Below are 26,479 nucleotides of genomic sequence, written 5' to 3'. Positions count from 1 at the left end.
TCCAGAATGAGCGGGAGGTGAACGAATTGTCTGAGTTTCTTTTGTGGGCCTTGGATGGGCGGGAGACAAAGGACAGACGACCACTAGAGTTTTTCTCCTTTAGTGTATGTAACCATCAGACACTCAAACAGTGACTTGTTGGCTGTTTGTCCGTTACAATTTACGCCACTCCGACACTATGCTAACTTATGTTTCCCTCAATTTAAAACTTGATTTATTTTGTGAACATTCCCCCACTGCATTAGTAAACTTTCATTTATTGGGCCACCTAGATCGGGGGTGCCCAAAGTAGGTCCTTGAGGGCCGGCATCCCGCATGTTTTAGTTCTCTCCCTAGTAGTAACAACCTCCTCAGCATGTCAGCGGTCTTCTTAGACCTTCTAATGAGCCGTCATTGGATCCAGGGAGAGAACTAAAACATGCAGGATGCCGGCCCTCCAGGTCAGACTTTGGGCACTCCTAGCCTAGATATTTGATCACTTATTCCTCTTTTCTTTTTATAGATTTTCAGCATGTATGGCTAACATTGGACCTCACACTCATGCATATTCGACACGCAATGACACAAACATACCAGAACCTTTCTTTTTTTCTAAGACCGGCCCCGTCAGGATGCTGTGAAGTGCTCCGAATGTGAATTCAGTGCTGACTTTTTCCATCCATTAGCATGCCAGGCTGTCAGTCTCCGTGCTGACTCCGTCTTTCTGCTTGAAAACTGCTCTCCTGACACGAACATTCACTTTTCGAGGGGGCGTTTTTTTTTTTCCTTCTTCTTCTTTTCTCCCCTTCCTATAAATGTTATAATCTTTTTCCTGTGCAGATTGCCACTGCCGTTCGGCAATATTTATTGCTACGAACAAAAGCGGGGACTTATCTGAAGCCAAAGATGGTCTCATCTTGACATTACCATAGCAACAAAATGTCCCAAGTATTCTCTCAAGAGCTTTGGGAGGTGGAGTAGGGCGGGGAGGCAGACGGGTTGTTTCTGCCCTCTGGCATCACCATTAGCAACAGAGGTGGGCGCCGCTCCGTCTGCTGCCTCTGATTGGTTGTGATGGACGTTGCCTATTAGACTCGCTGCCATTCCTTCGCCCCTCTCCCGTAAAATTTAACCACAATCAAGTCGGTGCAGCTCATCAGGGACCAAGAGTCCCAATCCTGCTACTTGATGGAACTCCAATTAATTGTCAGCGCCGCTTTATGGCCTGTCCGTCTCTAGAGGCGGCGCTCCTGGTGCGCCTGGCATAAGATGGGACAGCAGCAAATGACAGCAAGATCTGAAAAGGTGTGAGATGATATGAGAAGGCACAGATATATTTTCATTATTTGCCTTGGATAGATTTATTAGGTTGGGAAAATTGGTAGAAAATGATTTCTATGCCTGCAGTCCAGCACCTGCACGTTTGGGGGTTGTAGAGGTTGATTATCACAGGATCAATATAAATATGATCAGATCAAAGTGAAGGGCATAAGCAAGGAGGAGGAGTGACTTTAGAGAATGCTTGTCTGTCTTTTGTAGAAAAACCTTTGAGTGTTTTCAAGGCACACTGTACATATTTTGTGTCTGTTTTAGTGGGCAGTTGTTACGCCAAAGTTGTGTGAAGTCACGCAAAATTATTTAGCTTTCATTTGTTTTTATGTTCCAGAAAATTTCAGATGTTCTTAAAGAGTTTTTTTTAACAAGAGCTGTAGCTGAAAGCCATCTGAACATATTTTAGGACAAGATTGTTTCGCTTGCAAATTCAAGAGACGGGAAAAAGTGTTTAACTTTTTAAAGATAATTCCCATTAGTGTTGAATCATAGGTCTGGGCATCTTAAGACACTCTTAAAAGTGTAGTTTCAAAGTGTCTGGTTGAAGGAATAAGGATCCAGGTGGTTTTGATTGTTTTTCACTAATTTTCTTTTCTGTCAAAATTGGGACTGGCTTTCAACAGACTATATTTGTTCTAGAAATGTGTGTGCTAATAGTATAGCATTTAAAGTTATTTAAACTTCCCAATGTAGTCTCACCTTTTCTTAACTGTATTTTTAAAAGAATACAATTGAAGCCTAGAGACTTTTGCAAGAAACCCCCCCCCCAGAAAGATGACAACTGATTATTAAATTATTTATATCAGACATTCTGTGTAAAAATCTATGTTTAATCAATGTATTTTTTGCTTAACACTTTAAATATGTCACATAGCGTGCTCAGAAATTATGCATTTTGTCACATTCCTGACCAATCAGAGGAGATTCTAAGCAATCGCAACAGCATGTTAACGGAGAATAGGTGTAGCTCTGATCGCGCTTGCATTACCATTTATTCTCTTCACGTAAAAAAAAAAAAGAAAAAAAACAATTTTGCAAGTGAGGTGTTTCCATTAAATAAGTGTACTGTTGAAAGTGAATTTGTTTGTTCACACGATAAGCCATTTAAAAACATGCCTTGCCATCATCGTTCAACGACTTCCTGTCGGCTTCTTCTCCGTCTGCGCCAGTGGCAACATCTGGTTGGCAACATCTGATCATGTGACTCGTGTGATGCGAAAAAAGTTTTATGAAATAAACCGATTTTGATACGGTCAAAAACCCACCTCATCCTAGCATGAAAACTTAATCAAAAACAGTTATTGTTTTCTTCAAAATAAGCTAATTTGTTTTCAAAATGTCAAATTGCGCAATTATCTGGTCAGTGGAAACTCAACTATTGACTTTTCCCCTGGTATCTGAGCCACAGCTGAAGATCAGTTGGCAGAATCGATGACATGTCAACTTTATTTCATATTATTTCATAATCCATGCAATCTATTCGGGTTCTGCATGTCTTAATTAAGAGGACAATAGTTGGAGTCAAAATAAACCTTATCATCAAATCCCACATTTTTCCAAATTCCACCCTCTCACCCGATCCGCTTCATGTCGCTCTAACAGTCTTGTTTTTGTCTGTTGGGGCAGAAAACGCAGTCAGAGGGGCCAATTTAGCTGCATTCCCTTTTTAAAAATAAGCCTAAACATTGTCCCCTCATCTAAACACTCTGCCCAATCACAGGGTTCCATTCTGCTGCCATTTCTGTTTGTGCTAATGCAGAAAATTTCCATTATTTCTGCAATAAGACATTTAATAAGCACTCAGCCGAGTGAAGAGCAGCTATAATCACAGTCAGTCAGGCGCTGAGGCAAAGGAGAATGGTGGGGAGGGCAAAACGTCACGGCTATTTTGAATGTGGACGAGTGTCGAACAAGGAGCGATCTGATTTGTGCAGAACGATCTGAAAATGCTCCTGGAAGAGGTCTGGGTAATTACAAAAGGATTTACTCTCAAAGTGTCGAAGAGGGACGGCTTAAGTGGGAACATTAATGCTGGAGACATTTTAAATGTCAGCTGGCGTGTTTTCCTCCCGGCTGTCACCATTCTGATTGTTTCTTTTTTAAACTTAAATTATTATTATTATTATTATTTTTAGTTTGTTTTAATGCTTGGCAGATTAACCACAATGTCATTTAGTTTCTCTTTTTAATGTTGAATGTCATGATGCAAGGGAAATAGAAGCACAAGTTTGTAATACGAAATGATTGTTTTAAAAACAATCATTTGCTTTTGCACTGATTGAAGTTGGTAATGATTTTAGACATGGGCTGTGTGGGCGGGGCGGTATGTGAAAGGAGCGGCATACCCAAGAACTAGAAATTAAATGAATCTTATCTGTCCCTGAACAAGTTTGCTACTTGTGGTATTCATGTAACAAGCAAGGGGGAGTCAGTTTCCCTGGCTTGTTGCTGAGCGTATAATCGCGCAGTTAGACATGCCATGTGTCTCTAAATACTTGATGAAAAGAGTGAATGAATGAAACAAAGACAAAACTGACTAGATTGATTTAGAGTCCTGTTCTTTTTTACACATTTGATACTTTTTTATCTGGTCCATGCAGAACTGATTAACCTGAAAGTTCTAAGCTCTCATTCGAGGAAATCTGAAATACCTCAACTAGATTTTCTTCAGTATTCTCCAATCCAGTTGCTGTTCTCAATTTTTCCCTTCAAACTCTAAATGTCAGCCGTCTGCTGGGTGCTTGAAAGAAAACGCTTTCACTCAAGTCAACAGGGATTCATCCCCTGGGAACCGTGAATGTCTGTGAATACCAGCGCATGGAACAGTTTGTGTATCGTTCCATCTGAAACAAAAGGAAATGGTCAAATGTCTGCTGGTCAGCCCACCAACTGGGGAGAATAAGTATTGAGTATCTGAATTTTTTAAATGATCAAATTGATTTTTACCTAATATTTCCATGTGCCATTGAGTGGCACGTTTAATTCTCGATTAAGGCAAAAACAGGACAATAAATCAACAACACATATTCTGGTAGATGCGTGATCAATATCAATAGTCAGAACCGCACAGCAATCTGGGAGAGGGAGGCAGAGGAAAGGGCTCGGCTGCTCAGTCTCTATGTTAAACTAAGCTAAGTTGTTAGCTTGAACCTTTCTAGCAAAACTAGTGCTAGAAAGGTCCTAGCACTAGTTTTGCATTCTCTCAGTTATCAAAAAACAAGCAAAAAAACCCAAAAAACGTATCAATAATATTGATATGGACTCATATGAAACATTCATATTGTGATAGTTTTTCAGCCACAGAAAATGCCGACTAGAAATACATTTCGTGGTAATTATGCACATTTATTATTCGAGTCAATCCATTAAAACATGTAATGAGATTAATCCCACTCTAGCGCTCTGACTTGTCATGTTTAATCACCATGCCTAACTTTGTAAGCTTGAAATGTAGAAATTCACGTTTTCCCCCAAAATTGAATGTTTTATTGTCTCCAACCAAACATCTGAATTTTCTAGGTCTTTATGTTCAGGAGGGTTGGAAATAAATCATCAACCAATCAGCTTTATTTCTAACACCAGGTAGATTTGGTTACAGTGAGGTGAGTCTGCGTTTTTGCCAGACAGGAAACTTTATACAGATATAATTATAACATGATTCAAAATGACCTGGTGCTCAAAATGTTAAAAACAGTAAAACTCTGAGTCAAATACAGTATTCTCATTAGGACAAGATAAAAAAAAAAAAAACGTTAAATAAAATGGCAACAAAAAATGGTTCAGTACTGCAAGCAGTGTGCGTGGCTGACCGCAGTAATACGTTGTTTTGCGCTGGGTCACCCTCTGCAGGAGAGAGCCTTTTAGGTCAAAACAGGTAGTGCGATTAATCTGCACTACCTGTAACATCAACGCGTTAAGCATTTTAGATTGTGTGTGTGAACACCTCAGCCCCGATTTTTTATACTGCATTTATTTATGCGACAGTTCCAACTTTTCGTCCAAGGCGAGCTTCTGCAGTGTGTGTCAGAGGAAGGAAGTGCTGTAACAGTCATATCCCCGTGTCATCCTGAGCTTTGCCAGAAGGTCGCTCCAGCTAGTAATGCTGGTGATAATTGCTTCTCCTTCTGATATTACTGGCAGCGTGTCGCTGTGAGTGAGCCAGGCGCGTTGAGCCGCTGCCACGGCTCCGTCGGTCCCACCCCGTCCCGTCCGAGCTGCTGGAGAGCCTCTGTGTTTTTACTGGGTCACACTGAAACCAGAGACGGGCCGGGGAACCGCCTGGCAGCATAAAAGCACTGAGATCTAATGAGCTAAATTACACTTTGTGAGTCGGGTGCTGAGCCTTTTGGGTCATGCGTCGCTTTCTGGTAGCTCGCCTACCCTCCCTGTTTGAAGAACAGACAGCGGGGGTGTTAGAAAGGAAGCCTGGTGGGCAGAAAATGTAGCCAAAATGCAGCCAAAAGCAGTCTGCTTAGGGGTGCTCAGATTGATCGGCCCAGATTTCTTTCGATGAGGGCGATCGGCGATGGGTCGGTTTGTGGTCTTATCTGCCGATCTTTATCACCGTCACAAGGCTCTCAGTGAAGGTTGTGTTTAACAATAGTCAGTCTACTTTTGCCAACTGTGCAAATAAAAAATAATAATAATTAGTACAGATTTGACAAATTTTTTGACAAAATTAGACAAAGATAGTCTGGCTTTTTAAAATATTGGTGATCAGCCAGAAAACTGCAATGGATTCATTGGTAATTCATACTATCTGTCAGTGTAAATCATTAGGAGACATAAGCCACCATTGTGAGAGAGTTCTAAGAAAATAAGCAGCTATGAGGTTAAATCACTGGTGTCTGGTTTGGCCTTCATCAAATATGAAGCTTCTCGTCTTTTTCATTGAACGTCAAGCAGCAACTTCTGAGCCATGTACGTTTTTTGTCAGGATTTTGGTGGTTTTGCACCTTTCTTCATCCAGCTGGTCCTTCCATCATTCTTTTTACCTCACACAGGTAGACACAAGGTTAATGTTGTGTGTAAGTTCTTACTGCACCCTTCATGTACCACCGGTCACAGAGTGGTACATGAACCAGAGTCAGACTAAACCTTTGCAGACGAGTGATCCGTTTCTGATTCCCGTTCGGTCTGAGTGGGCGACGGAGTCGGAGCGGTGGGCTCAGCGTGAGAGAACAAAACGGACTCTGAGAAAATCAAACGGTAAAACGTGTGTGGGTCTGAGTGCTGGAGCAGGGCCGCTAAGACCCTGAGAGTCTAAAGCTGAACTGTGCGTGTTACTACTGCACTTTGCACTCAGCAGACCAAGGAAGGAATTTACTGGCAGCGTTGACCTGCAGGGAATTTAGCTGGGTGGGCGTGTGTGTGTGTGGTCAGATTGTGTTGCAGCTCTTCACCAGTAATAACACCATGCTGGCACACCCTTCTGCTGGTTACAGACAGGAAGAGCGTCTAAACGCATGCAACATTCACATGAAGCTGCAGACTTCAAATGCAGGTAAATGGGGGATAAAAATAAGGTTTAATGTGTGAGTTTGTTTCAGTTTTCCATTTCATCATGCTTCATCTAACAACTCACGTAGTTCTGCGCCTGCAGCGTCAGTGGTCTGAACAAAATGCAGCCGGGCTCTAATATCACTGTGGCATGTCGAGTGGTTCTTCTACATGCAAGTTTTCGGCTCGTTGGACGCAGGCCGATCAGCTGCCAGGCGTTGGCGCTCTAATTCGTCAGAGTGTGTTTAGCGCAGTCTGGTGGCGGTGAAGTGAAAACAATTTCACCGTCACACACATGGAAGTAATAGCGAAAAAGAAGAGCAGATGGATTGTCTTGTTTGGTTTGCATGCATTGCTGCAGCTCAGTGTGCCTGAAACTGACCTGAAGCCGTTTATGAAATAAAAATAAAATAAGTTTGTGCAGCAACAACCAAGCCGCAGTTCTGGAGGGAAAAAAAAACTGTTTTTTTTTTTCACATATTGGTTGTGAAATAATCTGAACTGTAGCAATTTATGCCAAAGTGCCAGAAACGTATTTATTTATTTTTTGCCCTTATGTGAGTTGCACATTGAGGCTCTGTTTGAATCGCACCGGTTCAAATAATTTGACAAAACTCTCTGAAAGAAACAAGAACCCGAATATTAAACCCAGTTGATATATTTTAACAAAATGTAATGTTTTTGATGTGCTTGTTTATTCTAAAAAATAATAAAACAAAAATGTTAACACTTAATGTAAAGTAGCTCATGTGAATAATTAAAATCTATTTTATGTGGGCATGCATATAAAATAAATTTGGGACTTTCTTTTTTTTATGTGACATGAGTAGAGAAAGAAACTTAACAGTTATTTGGAAACAAGAATTTAGTGCACAAGTAAGAATTCATTGTCCTCTAATTTACACACAGTTTTACAGAAGAGCTATGGATTCAACACTTTGGAATGACACAACGTGTTATGAACTATGTGATTCTGTGAGAGCTCTGGTGCAGCCAGCTGCATATTATTAAAAAACAAAACACTTCTATTTCCTGTTGTCTTCTTCTACATCGTTTCCATCAGTAGTAACGTCCGGCTGTTGATCATGGGACTTGCATGATACGAAAAAGACGTTTTTACATTGGAGCTTTCTGAAATGCATCTATTTCAATACGACTGAAGTGCAAAATTTTTTTATCAACCAACAAGAGATTTTGTGACATTATTTCAAAATTATCTTTGGAATTTCAATTTGTGCAGTTTTGTGGTTAATCTTTTGGTATTTGCCAGTTCTTTGTGGTGGCTTGATCTTCTGTGTGAGGGGGACAGGTTAGGTTGAGATGGGAAAACGTGGACACCGTTGGGTCTTCCAACAGGATAGCGGTCCAAGACACATGGCAATAGGTTTTCAAATGGGTGAAGATCAGTCCTTGAGTGGATCTTTGATCTTGAGCTTTCAAGTAAGCGTTCAAGATCTCTGATCTTGAAGAAATCAAAACACTTACTTGAAAGTGTTTTGTTGTGGAATCAATTCCCTCTCAGTTGCTGGTAAAACCCTACATTTTCAACCGTTCGTGTTTGAGTGCATGTAACCTTTTGCACGTAGTACAAACAGAATTAGCTTGGAGTTCAAATGTGCGCTCTCACCTCAACATCCTGCAAATGCAAGCAGCATTTTTTGCCTCTTCATGCACTCCGTTAACCATCCGCCGCGCGCTCCGGCAGGAATGACCTTGCTGTGTTTTCCCACTCTGCACGGACGGCGCTCGACCGAGCTCAGCCGCTCCACACTTCAATACTAAGAACCCTTTAAATAGACATGACCTTTGACCGAGCAGGCGCCCACTCCCATCTCCACGTCATGTCGGAAACGCTCCGTCAGCCACACATCTGTTAAAACAAAAGCAGGGTGTGAAATCTAGCGGACATGAGGATAAATTTTACTGAACATGGGAGGGGAAAAAAAAGAGCCAGCATCTTTTGGAGATGGAGATGTAGCCGGCTGATCCAGCTGTCGATGATGAATGTTGCAACGTGGCATTTTAGATGTGTTTATGTGAAGTTGCTGAAGATCTGCTCGAAGTTTAAAATTAGCAATTGTGGTTTACAAGGCGGGCAATTTCTGGTGTATTCATATTATTTAACTGGCGCATTGCAGACATCATGGCCAAATGTTTGGATAAAGTTGAAAACTTCACTAGAGTCCTCAGGAAAAGGTGTCAAAACAAACAAGCTGTTGATGAAGCTTCATCAACAACTTGTTGATCTTTTTGGTCAATGTTGGGTCCTTTCATCCATGCGGATGTTAGTTTGAACACGTCCCTCCTCCCTTACCATTGTTGCAGACCATGTGCTCCCTCTCATGAAAACAGAAACAATAATCCCCGATAGCTGTGGCTTCTTTCACCAGTACAATGCGCCCTCCCACTAAGGTCAGCAATGATTGGAGGAGCCCAAAATCACATGTGAGGCATTGACCTGCCCCGGATTTCTGACCAGTCTATTAGAAACAAGTCTGGTTAATTAGTGACACATACCTCAGCACACCTTCAGGGATCAATTGGAGTCCACAGCTTAACGGTTCGCAGGTGTTTTGGCTGCAGTAGAGAGACCCATGTATTGATAGTTGTTACATTGAGGCTAATTGGTGCATTTCAGCTGTTAAAAATATGGCAGAATTGAATGGATTGTAATAATTTTGTCTTGACACCTAATTATAATTTTGGACTATATTTGGTTTACGGTCAGTTTTATGATCCTAGAATACGTCCTGAATTATTTCAAAAGTAAAATATAGTTTTTCTTTTTAATACCAGATGTTTGTTGTCAGAGACACATTTCTGAATTATATAAATATTATGTTTGTAAGATGAGTGTGTTTGCATGAGAAAAAAAAGATATGTGGAAAATATTATGTAAAATTGGCTTTTTAATGTAAAACATTGAGGGGTTAATAGAGGAGCAACGTTGTGATGACTTCCTGCGCTCCCTCTCATGAAGGCGGAGTTTGAGAAGGACCAAGAGCTTCTTAAAGAGACAGTACTCCAAGGTGTTCAAAGTCAATTTTATTTTAAATCATATCTGTTAAATATAATTTTTACGATAACTTAAGGTCACATAGTTACTTGATTGTGCTATAAGGTTGCACTGAAAAACACATAATGCTGCCCCTTTAAGCTGTGTAGGTTTTACGATATCCAGGGTGTTCTTAAAACTCCAAACCTGTACAGCCCGTCTCTCATAAATGTCATCTGGACATCTACGGGGTCAATCGGTCATTGCTTGAGCTGACAGTGGTCAAGACCGTATAGTGAGAAGAAGGCTCAGTGGGATTCCCTGACGCTAAGCTTGACTTTTACTGAGTCTGCCACCTCCACAGGGGAGCTTATCTGATAAATAAAGTTCAATAAAAATAGGAGAAAAGCTGTTTTAAAGCTGCATGAAGGAAACTGTGGATAAGTGCCTTTTCTCCTGATCACAGCCTAATGAGTTATTTAATCTAAACAGCCTGTTTGGTTGTCTGTGATTGGTTCACATTTAAATGCCATGGCTCATCGATTCTGTATCTCCTTTTTTGATATGGTCTTATAAAGCTCACATCACAACCGTGGGTGAGTCTCATTGTGAAAGGATGATATGACAACACAAGGATGAGTCACCATGTCTGAAGTCTGACTTTTTTTTTTATAGCATTAGGTTTTATGTTGATCTTCAAGGGTAGACATCCAGACTCTTGTGTTTACGTCCATCGCTGTAGAAAATAATGAATCAAATGGTGGAAAAATAAACTTTGTTTTAAGTTGCATTAAAGCAAAGAGCAGGAAAGTCTTCACATGCAAAACTGTTTAACATTAGTTTGATTTATGAATCAACTACACCTACAGGAACATGAAGGTGTTTCTTTGGATCTGGGCTTTATCTCTGAGTCGGAGTGTCCTATGGCGGGGCGATGCGTATCGCAATATAAGTATTACATATCAGTTGGTATCGGTGATTATCAAGCTCTTTGTTTTAAAACCACAAAATACTGCCAAACTACTAACATGACCTTTCCTCTTTTATCCGCAGTTTCCTCTTGAGCATGTACTCATTTGATCCCACATGCTCAAGCGTTCTGTTTGTATTCTGTGAATCGTCCGTTATCCGCAGACGGCTGAGTTGTCATAGTCAAGTGTACCATTTCCTACTTTTCTCTTTACAAATTCCTTCATTTCCAACAATCCAAGAAGATAGTAGGAAGTTGAAGAGGAACTTGGGCGTTTCTTCTCTATCAGGGCTGCCATCACACAACTGTCAGGGAACAGCAGTCACATTCATGTGACTTTCAACGTAATCGGCTTGCGTCCGCGGTCATAAAAATTTACCTTTGAGAGGAAGTGTTTCAGCGGACGTCTGTTTGGAGACCAAGTGGACCTCCAAGGAGTTTGTTGATGACAACATGAAACTGCTACTGCACATGTGTGATAACAAGTTGTTGCTAGCTAGCCAAAGAGCGAGTGAGTATTTTCAAGCTGGACTTTCAAGCCTTTCCTTTGTCTTTACTCCCCAGAATGCCAGATGGTTCTAGATCTGAGTTCACTGAAATTATCAAAATTCTAAATCAATCAAATCAAATCAAATTTTATTTGTATAGCACATTTCAGCAAGGCATTTCAAAGTGCTTTACATCATAAACACAAGAACACAAAAGTCAAGCAACATAGAATAGACAATACATTGTTACATATTACATTTCAAAAACAATTCTAAACAAGTGTGTTTTTAATTGCGATTTAAAAGAAGTCAGGGTTTCCACTGTTCTACAGTTTTCTGAAAGTTTGTTCAAAATCTTTGGTGCATAGATGCTGAAAGCTGCTTCTCCTCTCTTGGTTCTGGTTCTGGGGATGCAGAGCAGACCAGAACCAGAAGACCTGAGAGGTCTGGAAGGTTAATACAACAACAGCAGATCTTTGATGTATTGTGGTGCTAAACCGTTCAGTGATTTATAAACTAACAACAGTATTTTAAAGTCTATTCTTTGGGCTACAGGGAGCCAGTGGAGGGACTTTAAAACTGGTGTTATGTGCTCTATCTTGCTGGTTTTAGTGAGAACGCGAGCGGCAGCATTCTGGATCAGCTGCAGCTGTTTGATTGATTTGTTGGTCAGGCCTGTGAAGACGCTGTTACAATAATCAATGCGACTAATGAATGAGTTTCTCTAGATCTGGCTGAGACATTAGTCCTCTAATCCTGGAGATGTTCTTCAGGTGATAGAAGGCCGACTTTGTAATCATCTTTATGTAGCTCGCAAGGTTGAAGTCCGAGTCCATCACTACTCCCAGGTTTTGGGCCTGATCGCTAGTTTTTAGTTGTAATAACTGAAGCTGTGCATTGACTCTAGATCGTTCCTCTTTAGGTCCAAAGATAATAACTTCAGTTTTGTTTTTGTTCAGCTGGAGAAAGTTTTGGCACATCCACACATTTATCTGTTCTAAACATTTATTCAGTGATTGGATGGGTTCAGAGTCACCTGGTGACATCGTAATGTAGAACTGAGTATCATCTGCATAGTTCTATTCTATTGAACATATTTTCTGTTAATATTGATCCTGGGTCCTTTTCAATAGATGTTGTTGCTTTTCAGCACCAAATAAAGCAGTACATTTTGTGCTGTTTCTGTACCAAATGTACCTCAGTATTAATAAATGGAAACTCTCTTACCACTTCTATAAAAGCTAACATCTACAGTCTTTCCTATTTCTGCTCTTATGGGGACAGCCAAGAAAAATAAATCACACTCCTGGTTTGGCTGCTTTGCAACAACCAACCATTTCAAGTCAAGTAGAATTGTGGCTAGCTACAAGCTTAGTTTTCTTTTGAATACTTTATGCGTGCTACAAAAAATAGTTCAGTTATTCATCAATACTCTGGAGTTGCAATCCTCAATAAACAACATTAAGTGAAATTTGCAAAATCTGGACTGGCAGGTGTCTGTCAGTTGCAGTTTTCATTTTTTAAAACCTAATCTGTCACGGTACATGCTCGATAAAACAAACAAACAAAACAATTGTATCTTGTTGGAAACCCTTGAGTCAAAGTGGGATATATTTATGATTTAGGAATATCCCCAGAGACTGCTAGCTGCTCCAAATGCTAAAGAAAGACGACATCCTATTTTACTCAAAGCAGCCTCATTTCACTCAGAAGTGTGGTCTCTGCTGCCACACTTATATAAATAATTAAGGTCGTTCATTAGGAAGGTTCATTATGCCGTATAGTTTTAGTAACAGCTTACAGTATGTCAATTTGTTCCTCCCCAGTTTCAGCATATAAGTAGATTCCACCTTTTTAAGCTACTTTTAAAAATGCCTGTGGGAAAAAAAAAACATATTAAACATATAGTTCTGATTTTCTAACCAATATTAGCATTAAAAGCTTATTTATTACCTCTTATAATGTGTTAAAAATGTGTTAGTAACACATAATAGCTGTTCAGTGGCCTTTAGATGCAAAATTAAAAACGCCAAAAAGTCATCTAACTGAGAAGCCAGTAACAGACATTACATTTTGTCAAATGCCTTCTTCAAAATTATTGATATACATCAAATATGGTGGTCAATTTAGCAGTGATTATGGGTTGAAAGCAACTCTAAACAGATGAATTTTTAACCTGGATTTAAAGGAACTCAGTGTTTCAGCTGTTTTGCAGTTTTCTGAAAGTTTGTTCCAGACAAGCAGTTAACATTACATTTTGTCATCAAGCAAAAACACATCAAATATGTTATTCAGTGTTCCAGTTATTATGAACCAAAGGCAACTCTAAACAGGTGGGATTTTAGCCTTGATTTAGACAAAGTCAGTGTGTCAGCAGTCGTGTGGTTTTCCGGAAGTTTGTTCCACATATTGGAGACTGAATTCTACTTCTCCATGTTTGCTTCTGGGGATGCAGAGTAGAGTAAAAATTAAGTGTCTTTGCACCAACATACCCATCAAAATCAGCTGCAAGGTGGAGTTTGCTTGCGCTCTGCGTACCCGACTAAAAGGAACCAGTCCCACCTTCACTTTTCACAGTTCCCTTCCTGTCTTGAAGCTCTTTCATGTCAAATTCAGCAACTGATAGAAGAAATGGGGAAAGATTTAATCATAGACTTTTTTATGCCACTACCAGCTAAAGAACACGGGGATGGAAGGTACATTGTGAACATCTCTTTCATTTCCAGTGATAAATTGTGCGGCTGAAAGCCCCCCGGGTGACGCTTCCAGCATTGGTTTCAGCCTGTTTTCATTACACCAGAGGTCGTCATCGCCTCTGTTCCCCTGAAAATGATGCTGTCACATCTATAATGTCTTGGACCATTTCAAACCTCACTGCAGAATGAAATCACAGCCTCTTAGGATACCTTACGCACTGTTCCCATTCACAGTGAGCAATCTGACATGAACTTTATCATCTTCCTGAGGGACCAGTTACCGCACTTGGGCTCACAAACAAACAGGCCTGTGTGCGAATGTGTGAGATCAATATCTAGATTTACTGCTGAGTTAACAGAGAGGATTTAGAGTGAGCTGAATATCAGCAATGATGGATTCCTCTTTATCTGTTTATGGACCGGAGAGCAGAGTTAATGGCTTTGACACGTAGCTTTTAATTTCATAAGATTTCTGTGAATTCTGAGTCCATCTATTAGTTCTGACACTGGGGTGAAAATGAAAGTGTATCACATCTGTCATCACCGGTAAATCTAACTGATATTTACGACGTACAATGGAATGAATTGAATGGCATTTATTGTTAAGAATTCAGGATTGGATAAAGAAGTCACAACTTAATGCTTTATTAAAGTCAGTGCACCTTTGTACAGGTCTTTGAAAAAGTATTCACTCCTTAATTTATTTCATGTTTTGATTGGGAACCAAAGTCAAAATGTTTGTTACATTTCCAGCTGGTGCGGTTTTCTTTCACCCTGAACTGTTTTCCTCTCCTCACCTGTGGTGGCGCTGAACCAAGAACCAAGCAACAGAAAAACCTCTGAAGAAGAGACGAAGTGGCAACTTTCTTCTTCTTCATAAAATGCATCAGTAGCTGTGTTTCCATTACAAATATGTGCAAGACACAATTTCACACTTCAGTTGTTTTTATTAAATAAGAAACCCAATTAAAATCAAGTGAATAAGTTTGGTCATGTGATGACTCATGTCGCTCCGTCATCTTGCTACTTCATCCTGTAGCCTTCTTTGTTTCTTCCACCATTAGTAACATCTGGCTGATGATCTTGTGACTCATGTAATGTGCAAGTGTTTCCATTTCAATCACCTCATCCTAGCGCAGCAACAATTTAGCAAAAAATTTGAGTTTTTTTCTAAATTGCCATGTTCCCATGAAGCAAATTTATTTTTGTAATTTGACCATGGAATTTGCTCAATGTAAACACGGCCAGTGTTCACGTCAACCGAAACGAGACCCAAGTTTTTGAACGGAACAGAGTTTGATTGCACATTCACACCTCCCCAAGCAAACCAGGCTTTTCTAGGGAAATGGATTGGAGGTGGATTAAAGTGGACTGAACAGAACTGGCGTGAATGTTCCCTTAGACTAACTAATTCACCAAACGGTCCTGGTTTTGGACTGTGGGAAGGTTGCACAGGTTGGACACTCAACTCAGAAACAACCCACGCTGGGATTGAAACTTGTAATACTTTTGCTGCAAGTGCTACCAAGTGCACCATAGTGCATTTATCTAAATGTGCACCACACTCTGCAGCTGTGGAAATCGTTGCAGCTCCGCGTGGGGGAGCGAATCAGTCTGAACTCACCACTCTAAGGCCCGTCGGCTTCATTTGTTTTTTCTTTCATGCCAGAGCTGATTGATTCTAATCCGCTCTCCTGTTGAGGTTATTAATAAATCGCCATCTGACTTTTGTGGCTGTGACTCCTGTTATGGTACAAGACAGAACATATTCCCCTGTGAACCGTGGCAGCGTACGCTCACTGTGGTTGTTTCGTTTTATTACACACTCCTCCTGTAGCAAAGCTGTCGTGAGTCATGATTCCTCCAGTATTGATTGAAAGCTGCTTCGCTGTAACGCTTTGCTGCTCTTCAGGATATTCTGTCAGCACTTTTTACAACCGGTTTTTAAACATACATGTGTAAATGGGAACAGGGCCAGGTGGTGAAATTATATCACTAATGATGGAGTTCAAACACAAAACCTGTTGCTGTAGTTAAGATTTATGCTGATGGATAATTGGCCAAACTGTTGGGAACGACCAGGAACATTTGATCCTAAAATAAGTGCAAAACTTTGATATGCATTTTATTTCATTCCTGACAGCATGGGAGAGTCTGCTGATGGGGAAACTGTCAGATATGCAAAAAAAAAAAAAAAAAAATCTGGGCTCCTCTGTGGAAGAGCGCGAGAAGAAGCCATTGTTGACAGAAGTTTGATTTGAAGGTTTTCCACAAGTCATGGTATTGTTGACTGCAATGTTGATCAGATGAGATTGAAATTATTCTTCAGAGCATAGTCATGTGTTAGAATGGTCCAGTTCAAGTTCTGATCTAAGTTTTAATTATGATTCTGTGGAGCCAGGGATTAGGGTCGTCCAGCTAAAAAAATTTTATTTGCGATACGATACCAATATCACAGCTTCGAGTATTGGCTGATACCGGTTTTGACCCGATATCGGCGCGAATCAGTCATGCTTTTATTACCTTTTTTGTCCTGTGAAATGTTTAAGAGAACTGTTTAATTTTGAAACTTGATATTCTCCCTTTACATAAACACTTTATATTTGTCATTATTATTATTCTCGGTTAAATTGAATCTTAAGCTGCCCATATTGCACTGTAATATGGGATTGTATTCATATTGATTGTACCTTGAGGCACTACAGATGAAAACTAACATAAATGGCTAAAATCAAACCATTTAAGAGGTTTGAATACTTTTGGGTAAACCTCAAACACCTGCTGCTGAGGCAGTATGAGCTGAGCAGACAGTCTAACAAGTTGTGTGTGACAGGCTGCTTTTAGCCTGGGAGCTAACGGCGTCACTGTGCGTCCCTGCGATGGGATGCGCTGCAGCTCTCCTGGGAAAAACCCGCGCTCCGTCGTAGGCTTCGTTCTTCCACTACATCAAACTTTGACTCTCTACAATATGAGCAGCGGTTTCTATTGACTGCCAACAGAGCCGTGGAGTGGTTCTAAACCTTTCACCAGTTTGTTTTTGCTGAGTGGGCCCGCTGCTTCTCATTATTAGGTCTATGGCTGTGTTGGTAACAACCAAACAGCTCTTCTGCTGCCAGTGCGATTTAAGAGCCAAAACACATGGAGCTATAATTGAAACTGGCAAGCTAATGAGCTGACCGTTTCTTTCTTTCTTTTTTTTTTTACTTCAGTAATTTAAGTGGATACACTCAGATGTTCACACTCAAACACCATGAGCACCGCTTGGTGTTGTTTACTCAGTCCAGCTGGTTGAGGCTTTTGAATGAGTGTGAGCGCTCCTCCGTTTGTGCTGAGCCCAACACTTTGCGCCTCACAGAGCGGGCGGGACCGGGGACTGACAGAGGGGCAGAGAGGGGGTCTGTAGTCACATTCTACACTGGGCTGGGAAAAGTCATTGTCCAAGTGGAGTGATTGATAAGGGGCTCTAATTGCTGAGGGTACAAATATAGCAGGATGCCTTGAGTGTTTACATTGCCTCAGGGGTTTGCTAATTTCATCTCCTTTTTCTCTCTGTCTCCTTATTTGTGTCTCTTCAGTCATAACCAAAGGAGCACGTCGTTCTGTCATCCTGTAACCGGACAGATTTCCTCAGAGAACGTGGACTTCCTCCTGCAGGAACAGTAAGTCAAGAGACGTGTTACTTTTCTGCACCTTGAACCAGGGGAGTGTGATATGGATTCAAAAAGTCTTAAATTTGTGTATCTAAATATAAGGCCTGAAAATGTCCTAAATGTATTTATTTTTTTTAAACTAACTCGGCCCTTAATATGTCAATCACAGGTCTTAAATTTACTCTTGGCATGACTACTTAATTGTATATTCCATGTTTTTTTTTGTCTCACAAGACTTTTTTAATTGAGTACTTAGACTAGTGCTAACTAGCCAGCTAGCTTTATGGATCAGTTTACTGGACAAAGTTCCTACGTTAAATTTATGTTTTTGAAACGCGCAGAAACTCCTTAGAGCTTTATTGTTATATTTTGTTCTACAATTTATGATGATAAAATTATTATTTGAAATGATGAACTGTGTTTTATAAAGTAACTGTTTAGCTTAGTACTTTGTTGATAGTAAAATTGTAAAAATAAAATTTCCGACAATGTCATTTTTTTTAAAACATCATTATTTGAAATTTATAGCAACAATAATAAATCAGAATTCTTATCATTTTAAGAAATGTTCATGATAAATTATACAAGATAAATGATATAATAAATACCTTGTCCGTACCTTGGACCAAAGAAATAATCTTGTAGTAACAGCTTGTTACCTTCAGTGTTTGATTTCTATATCTGCTCTCATCTATATGGGTTGAATATCAATTTTTCTTTAACTTATAACAAAAAAAGCTACACTAAATTCTGAGATCTGATCAAGGAAATCCCAGAAATCATATCTGCTTCCCTCAGTTTTTCCACAGTTCAACTTGCAGACTCATTGACTGAACTTAAAACCAAGTTCCTGTTTAAGAGGCGGCGTGAAGTTTCCCCACATGTATCTACTGTGTGAGAAGGTTCTCATACTGCTTTTCTTTCATTCCTCGGTTTCTTGTGTGAAAAAGAAAATGTTAATGTTTTTTCTCAAGGACATGCAGTGGTGTTAGGAGTGCTCTTACCGTCTGCTGATGCCTCAGCAGGAACGAGGAGAACATCGCTCCCCTCCAGTGTAGACCAGGAGTGGTGAATTACAGCGGAGCGTACTTTTAGTTAGATCTGCTTTTCCACTTTTGGAGAACTTAAAATGTGAAAGTTCTTTTTTTCTCTCTCAATGCTCAAACCAAAATCGGAGCTCACCTTCCCCTTATATCTGGAGCTAAAGGAGTCTGGGGATACCTATAACAAGACTACTTTTTATTTAGAAAGTTTTCTTTTAAATAAATAATATAGACACTTCTTCCTCAAAGAGGAAAAAATCCATGAAGAGTTCTTCAAGTCATGCTGCGGTTTATTGCATTTTGCTGCATGGTGTTGCGGTGGTTAGCACCGATGCCTTGCGGCAAGAAGGTCCTGGGTTCAAATCCCATGTGAGACTCATTCTGCATGAAATTAGCATGTTGTCTCCGTGCACATTTTGGGTTTTCGTCGCGTACTCACACTTCCTCTCAGGACTGGATCCCCAGATATAACATGTCGCAACTGTGCATCCTTCTACTGAGAATCTAGAAAATTATGTTTTAATAGTACATGTAAGATATGGCATGTGGAAACTTGCTAAGCTTAGTTTTTTTGTTGACATGTTTTTATTGCATATCAGTACACAGTAAGTGTCTCACCAGTGTTACAGAGTCAATGTAAAAGCAACACAGTGAAGTAAAGCTGGCTGTTTTTTTGCTACACTCTTGGAGTAGCAGGTGTTTTTGTCCGACTTATTGTGTCTTTATGGGTCTCAGGTTCCCTCCAGCAGTCTCAGCAGATAGAAAATTACATTAGAATAACAAAGCTTGTGGAGAAACAAGAGGTTTCACTTTAACAAACTGTAAATGTATCTGGTGTATTTTTGTCTAAAACTCGTTTTGTTCATTCAGTGAAGCTTCTCACAGTGGGTAGAGCATCCAGACATCTATTTCAACCAAGAGTGGCAATACTTCATGCTAACATCACTCAGATGGTCGGATCTTTAAGCTCATCATATATCAGCTACTTCTCATTGAAACACTGGTGAAAAACGTTGTTTAAAGGCTAATAGAGGAGCGATGCTGTGAAAGGGAGAGAGGCCCAATTTCAGCCTGTTAAATTACAAAGTCATATTTGACATGTATGGCATGCGAAAGAGACATGAACGTTCCATGACACAGCACTGTGTTCCTGGAAATCACATTATGCTGCCTCTTTAAATGTGATTCGGGTGTATCGGAGCAGAGACTCGTCTAAAATGTCCCAGTGTCTGCCCGTCGGGGACCAGAATTTTCTCCCCTTGATTCAGTCTGTCAGCTCAGTTGGCCGTTTCCATTGGCCCCAGCAATAATTACTGGCAGATATTGATCGAGAAGAGTTTCTCTTTTCTTTAAAGGTCAAACCGAAGAGCTTGTTGACCACCAGAGGATAAGACACACACAAAAGATTGAGGAGGACAAATTGGCCAACATTTGAAGTGACGATACCTGAGGGAAAACCGAAGTTGTGGGTCTTTGTTTTACTTTTGCTCTGTCCAGATTACAGAAGAGGCAGTAGAAATAAGGGCAACAGATAACAGAGCCAACAGGTGATGCTGTTTCCTGCGGCTGCAGCAGCTGTTCAAGAATAAAAAATAAAAAAAAGTTTCTTGGCTAAACGTAACTCTTATTTGGAGTTACGTTTAGAAGAGAAATACGCAACTAGGCGAATTTGTCAGTTTTGAATAGCCAACAGGTCCACCATCCTCTTAGAGTTTTGACAGGGAAGGTTTATGCACATCTTCATTTAAAAGAAAATATTCCCATTAATGCAAGTTTGCTTCATTACACGAGGAGCAACCAACTGGATAAAGGCAGCAAACGGTAAATAAATTTGAGGGGTTTAAATAAAAAGCATTAGATCATCTGCATAAAGTGAAATAAACCTGAGTTCAGATTTTCTCTGCAGGGGCAGAAGATGTTTATATTTTTCTGATTTACAATATGAGTCAAGAGAATTTAAGGTGGGAACATGCAAAATAAAAAAAATATAACAATAGAGAAAAAAAGCATTCTGAAGTACACGTGATGATGAGACGTGGTTGAGATCATGTTAAAATTTCATATCACACATTAAAATCCGTAATGGAAGTTTAAAGGACAAATCACACATTTAGTTGCTATTGAGGTGAAAACTGGGAGAAAAAACAGAAATCACAGGAAAATCAGTATTCTCTGATCAATATTAAAGTCAGATTATCTATGTTGTCATTAAAGTATGAAGGATTTTATATTCCAGACTGACACAGATTTCTTAGAAGGAGTAACTTCTGAAATTATAAACCAGTCTCCTTGTGCTGAGCTGTGAATTCATGTATTCATGACCCAGAGAATGAAATCCTACTAACAAATCACTGAATTATTTAAACTGGATCCAGGTTAAAATGCTGCCTATCAATAAATAGCTAAACTGACAGAGGACATTGATTTCCTTTATGTCCAGCTCCGCTCTACATTATAATCTCATTTGCTGCAGAGTTCAGAATAACTTCCTTTTCCTTAGTAATGAACAGTTTTAATTGCTGTTTCTGGGCGTGTCATGAATATTTAATGACCTGCTCTCCTGTGGGAGCTCTGCTCTCGGGTTTTGCAAATATCGATGCTTCTGTGATTAAATTAGCTGCTTTCAGCCCATTAGACCTCTGCAGGCTCATACAGATCTTAGTTACAATTATCTTTTTATGATTTTTATAAGTGGATAACTGGATAAAGTTAAATCAGATTTTCTTTTTCCCTTTTTTTTTTTTTTTTACAGTTCTAAACACATATTTCCTTTCTTTCATTTGGAGAACTGCTGATGTGTGACAGAATGACTGTGGACCCGGTACGGACCCGGATGAAAATGATCAGTGTTATCTCAGCTTTGTTAAAATCTGTTGAAAATATGCACAAATTTTAATATAGGCCTGAAGATATTTCAACCAACAAAAATGTTTTCATCTTTATTATTACTACCAGTTGCAGTAGCTGTGCAGCTACAATATTAAATATGAAGAAATATATGAATATCAACATTAATCATGTTTTTATGAATATAGCCAAACAGAAACGCAGCGCCATGCTGAATATTCTCAAACATCCAGTTGAAAGTCACCCTCTCTTTACTACAGAGGGTGATTGGCAGCGCTAAGACCCGCCCCTTGGCTCTGATTGGCTGTTTTTAGTTCACACTGGGAAAAGGAAGGAGCGCTTGTTTTTATTTAATTTTTTTCATAGATTTTCTGTCTCATAAAATACATGTCATGGTGACAGTTTCAACAAATATGCAAAAAAGCCCCCAGTTTTGTAAAAGTTGCATACTGTAGCTTTAAATAACCGTCCTGTAGTTAGAAATGAAACGAGTTAAAGAAGCAGCTGCGTAATAGCACCACTGTCAGCTTGTCGTGTTGTAATGTTTGATTACACGCATGCAGGTGAACCATCTGTCATGGCTGATCGTTATGTAAACGCATCAGAGCCAAATTCAGTCACTAATTCAGGGAAGATCAATTAATCAGGCCTTTGCAGCAGCAGATCTGATTAAGGGCCGCATCAACATGTAATCAAGTGTCATTAAACAGACACAGTCTCTTCTTCATTTAATCCTCTTTCTCCACCATTCCATCACTTTTCATTTCCTTTCTCCATCTTTCATCCATCCTGCATGATCATAATTTAGCTTCTGTTTCCCTTTATGCCTCTGTGGCTTTTTGTTTGAATTTGCATTTTTTTGTTCACATGAATGCTGGAGTTATTGCTTTCAGAATTTTAACTCTTATTTTTAATTACCTAGAAATCAGCGCAGCTAGCTTTTTGTAAACACAGCCTTTATTGGTTCCACATTAATCCAATCTTTAAAGATGAATCACAGAATGTTGTTGCCAGCTATTGTAGCATATTAAAGCTGAACTACTAATTCTGGCACTTTTAAAGAAAAGACTAAAAAATAAATAAAAATTGTTTTTCTTATTACAATTTTAAGGTCTAGACCCAAATGCAGGCAAGAGCCAGGTGGAAAAATTGATGAAAATAATAATAATAATAATAATAATTTAAAAAATCATTACTAAAAGGACATTCAAGAACTTAGAAAAACTGAAGTTTAGAAGAAGTGAAAATACTAAAGCACAAGTGGCATTTCTGCTGGAAACAGACCCTGACCGCAGCAAACAGCAGCACAAATACAAACTAGGAATGAAAACAGTGCAGAGATCTATAAAAGGTAACTAAAGACTTCAAATCAGAGCAGAATAAAAATACATATGAAGTGGAAACAGAACAAAACCACAGGGAATCTTTAAACTTTTTAACTGAATGTGACAAATTTTACAATAATACAAAACCCAACAGCAGAGTCCCAAAGATTATATGTTTTATGCTTCATCTGACACATCTTGATAAGTCTTTGCTGTTTTTTAAATAAATGGGTCCATTTTTATATGTGAAACAATATTTAATTTTTGTATGCATTTTTGATAGATCTGATTAAAGCATTACACAGAATTATTTAAAGTAAGTGGGTATTTTTGGTCTTAAAATTAATATCAAGTTGAAATTTTATAAACCATTTAGATATAAAATCTGAAGTATTACAATGTTGTTGTTGTTTGTGATACTTTCAATCACTTGTAACAATTACAAGCCAAGTTTTTCTTATTCAAAAGTTAAAATAAAAAACACTAATAAATAATTGAAAAAAATTAATAAAAATTGAAAGTGGAAGAATATAGCTTATATCCAAACATGTTTAGTTTACAAAAATGACTCCCTCTCTAATACAATCAAAATTAAATTATGAAAATGCTTCTACCTTTTTCAGAACAATGAGGGGACAAAATACGTAAAGGAAGAAAAATACAAACTTTTAAGACACAGCATTCAGACTCGAACTGGTCGATACCAATTTCCACTTTCCTTTAAGCTCCAATAACGTAGGTAAACTGTGGACAGCCTTCTGGCTGCTGTGTTTTCTGGCTGCTGTGTTTTCCAACCTGGATCTATTTCAAATCTGACTCTCAACTAAAAGAGGTTTCAGTTCCAACCTTTTTTGTTTTTCTTTTTTTAACATTTAACATTTTCTTTTTCAAACAAAGAAAATGTTAAGTCTTTGCTATTGTGTCTGTGCTAGTGTGAGCTCTCAGGCTACGTTCATCTGGTAAAAATGTGCTTTTTACCAGTTGAGGGTTATTGAGCAGGATATGAGTGGAAGCTTTCAGCCGTAGGACAGAACTAAAGCGAAGTACATTCTGTAGAGGCAGCGACATGGGGCTCACCCAGCCATCTGAGTTAGTCATTCGTTTAAATAGATTCATTATTTTACCTGTACATAAGACCTGTTTCATTTTAGAAAGGTTATTTACTTAATATAGCTAGAAATCTGTGCATGCAGAATACTTTGAAAAGTGTCATGTACAGGTGAAACATTGGCTTTGTAGTGATTTCTGGTAAAAAAAAAAAAAAATCTGTTTCAAAACCAACATTTCTCATTCAAATCAAATTATTGAAGGCATAACGGTGAATTCAATAACACTTCAAAATGTTAACCAAACTTGATTATCAGTGTAATGAGATGGAACGTGGGATCGGGCTCACAACAAGCTAAGTTCTGATTATTACTGTATTTTGGACAAATTCACATTTCTGTTTTTTGTACAAATAGTGAAAATTTCACAAATCACAAACCGTTGTTTTAAAAAATCTTTTATAAGGTAAAGTGTGAGTAGTTAGTTCGCATAGGAAGCAGATTCCAGTTTTAGCATAGTTAGCGGTTAGCAGTTAGCCTGTGATGGTATTTTAATTCGTATCTTGTCACCCAGTGTGTTTTCTCCTTCCAGAATACTATAATGATAATAATTTTAAAAGTGTGCGAGGTTTCTTAAAAGCTTGTAGCCTATAAACATGCGTTAGCGAGCAAGCTAGCCCAACGAGAAGGATTTTTGTCAACGTAACAAACCTACATTTGGTAGAAAACAACAACAAAAAAAAGGTTGGATCTGATTTTACTGAATCGCTAATGTTTGGCTGTGGCATATCTAATGTGCCAGTTTGATGAGGCTTACGGGAAATGGTGTGGGGAGTTGTGCTGCAACATCTTTGTCTTAAGCTTTTGCTCTTGCTCTGACTTTATTTGCTTGATATTTTGAATCGTGGCCAACACTGACTCAGTGTCTTCATTCATATCCAGAGCCAAGAAACTGTAAGGTATACAAATAATTTACTTTTGCAAGCCCATAAAACAGCACCAGTACATCTGTGCATTCAGCTGTGAAGAGACCCAATATCAGAAATGGGAAACTAAAATATTTTTTGAGCTAGGTTGTGACACTTATTTATTTATTTATTAACACTGATTTATTATAGTGTGAAGTTTGCACTTCTCTTGTGGCAATAAAATAATAGTGGAAAAAACAAAACAAAAACAAAGTGTATTGTTTTTATATGATAAATCTACACAAATAAGAATGCAAAGTAGGTTGTTGGTGTGCTACATCTGGTCATGAACGAGGAAACTCAAACTTAAGATTCACAGATAGAAATTTTGTGCTGCAAACCTTCAAGCTGAACAACAGCCTGAAGCAACAACTTTCAGTTGCTAGGTAACAGTTGAAGAGGTAGCAAAAAATTTTTTTTACCTGGACCTAAATGTTTCATGTTTCCTGTTGATGTGAGCGGGTTATAAATGTAACGGCTTAAGTTAGTGTGCCTCAACCAGGCAGCGGATTCTTTTTGCCTTTAACGTTTGGAAAGAATTTCTCAGTCCTCTAAGTTTAGCTAAGCTCATTTATTGCACTGCTTTCCATCCCACATTATTAAAAACCTTCAGACTTTCGTGTGAAAATATTAACCCTGAATAGCTCCCCTCATAAGGAAATAATTTAAGACATTAGTTATAAAACCAGCGCAGGTTTTCATCGTGTCCTTTGAAAAGTTAATATGCTCCGTATCTGGTAAAAAAACAACAAAACGTTTCAATTTCAATTTCTAGCTACGTTGTAGCATTTGAAGCACAGACAAAGTCATTTCAGTCACTGTGAAGAGAAATTGCAGATTACATTCCCACTCACTGTTTGCTTGAAACATTAATTATACTGTTATTTTGCCACCACAGAAAATAAAACAACAAAGACAATTTCAGCTCTTCAGCAATGTAACATTAGACACAGTCATGGTGTCTAATGTTTGCACCTACCTGCTCTATTAAAGAAGGCAGTCCCCACCAACACCATTAAAGGATATAATTTGTAATTTCCTGCAGACGTTATTCTACACATCCAGACATTTATGAGAAATGTGACAATAATTTGGCTTTTCCTGCGTCTGCACACTGTTAGACCCATTTTAAGTATGATGTCGTGATTTTATAGTGGCTGCTGAAGGTTTGGAAAAGCATTGAAAAGATGCCAGTGAGTGTCAAGATGCCAGTGAGTGTCAACCTATTGGGTGAGTGCTAAAAGCAAAGACTACAATGTACAAGTGTAGGTTGGCTGGACATTTACTTAGTATATCCATCCAGCCACCCACCTACAAATGCATTATTACTTCCAGATATTAGCCTACACTGTCTAACTCCTATGCTTAATTAAAGCAAATGCCATTTAAGTTAAGTTAACTCAGCTAAGATACATTTTAACTTAGCTAAGTTAACTCAGTTTAACTTAAACTTAAGTTTACCTACCTAAGTTAAAAGTTAGAAAATTTAAAAATGATCTTTTAAGTTGACTAAATTAACTTAGGTTGAAGATTAGCTTTCAGCTTAGATGAGATAACTTGGCTTAACTTAACTAAGCTAAGTTAGCTTAATTACTCTTGAAAACTTGGTAGCGTTCAGGGGCAGATCTATCGGGATGGCAT

General features: G+C 38.9%; 1 protein-coding gene across 13 annotated transcripts in view; it reads left to right on the top strand.

Moving 5' to 3' along the window:
• LOC129362726 (pleckstrin homology domain-containing family A member 7-like) overlaps positions 1-26,479 on the top strand; it is a 156,121-nt gene that overhangs the window by 74,748 nt on the left and 54,894 nt on the right. For 12 of the 13 annotated variants that reach the window (XM_055034459.1, XM_055034496.1, XM_055034474.1 and 9 more), the window contains one exon: positions 17,535-17,618. In XM_055034459.1, coding sequence (XP_054890434.1) covers positions 17,535-17,618 — 84 coding nt within the window. Of the gene's footprint in view, positions 1-6,702; positions 6,815-17,534; positions 17,619-26,479 lie in introns of those variants that run through there. The other variant, XM_055034489.1, reaches the window with a different exon arrangement.

The sequence above is a fragment of the Poeciliopsis prolifica genome, unplaced genomic scaffold (assembly GCF_027474105.1).
Source record: "Poeciliopsis prolifica strain line A6 unplaced genomic scaffold, Auburn_PproV2 SCAFFOLD001, whole genome shotgun sequence".
NCBI classification, from domain to species: domain Eukaryota; kingdom Metazoa; phylum Chordata; class Actinopteri; order Cyprinodontiformes; family Poeciliidae; genus Poeciliopsis; species Poeciliopsis prolifica.
This window is presented reverse-complemented; position numbering and strand designations above follow the sequence as displayed.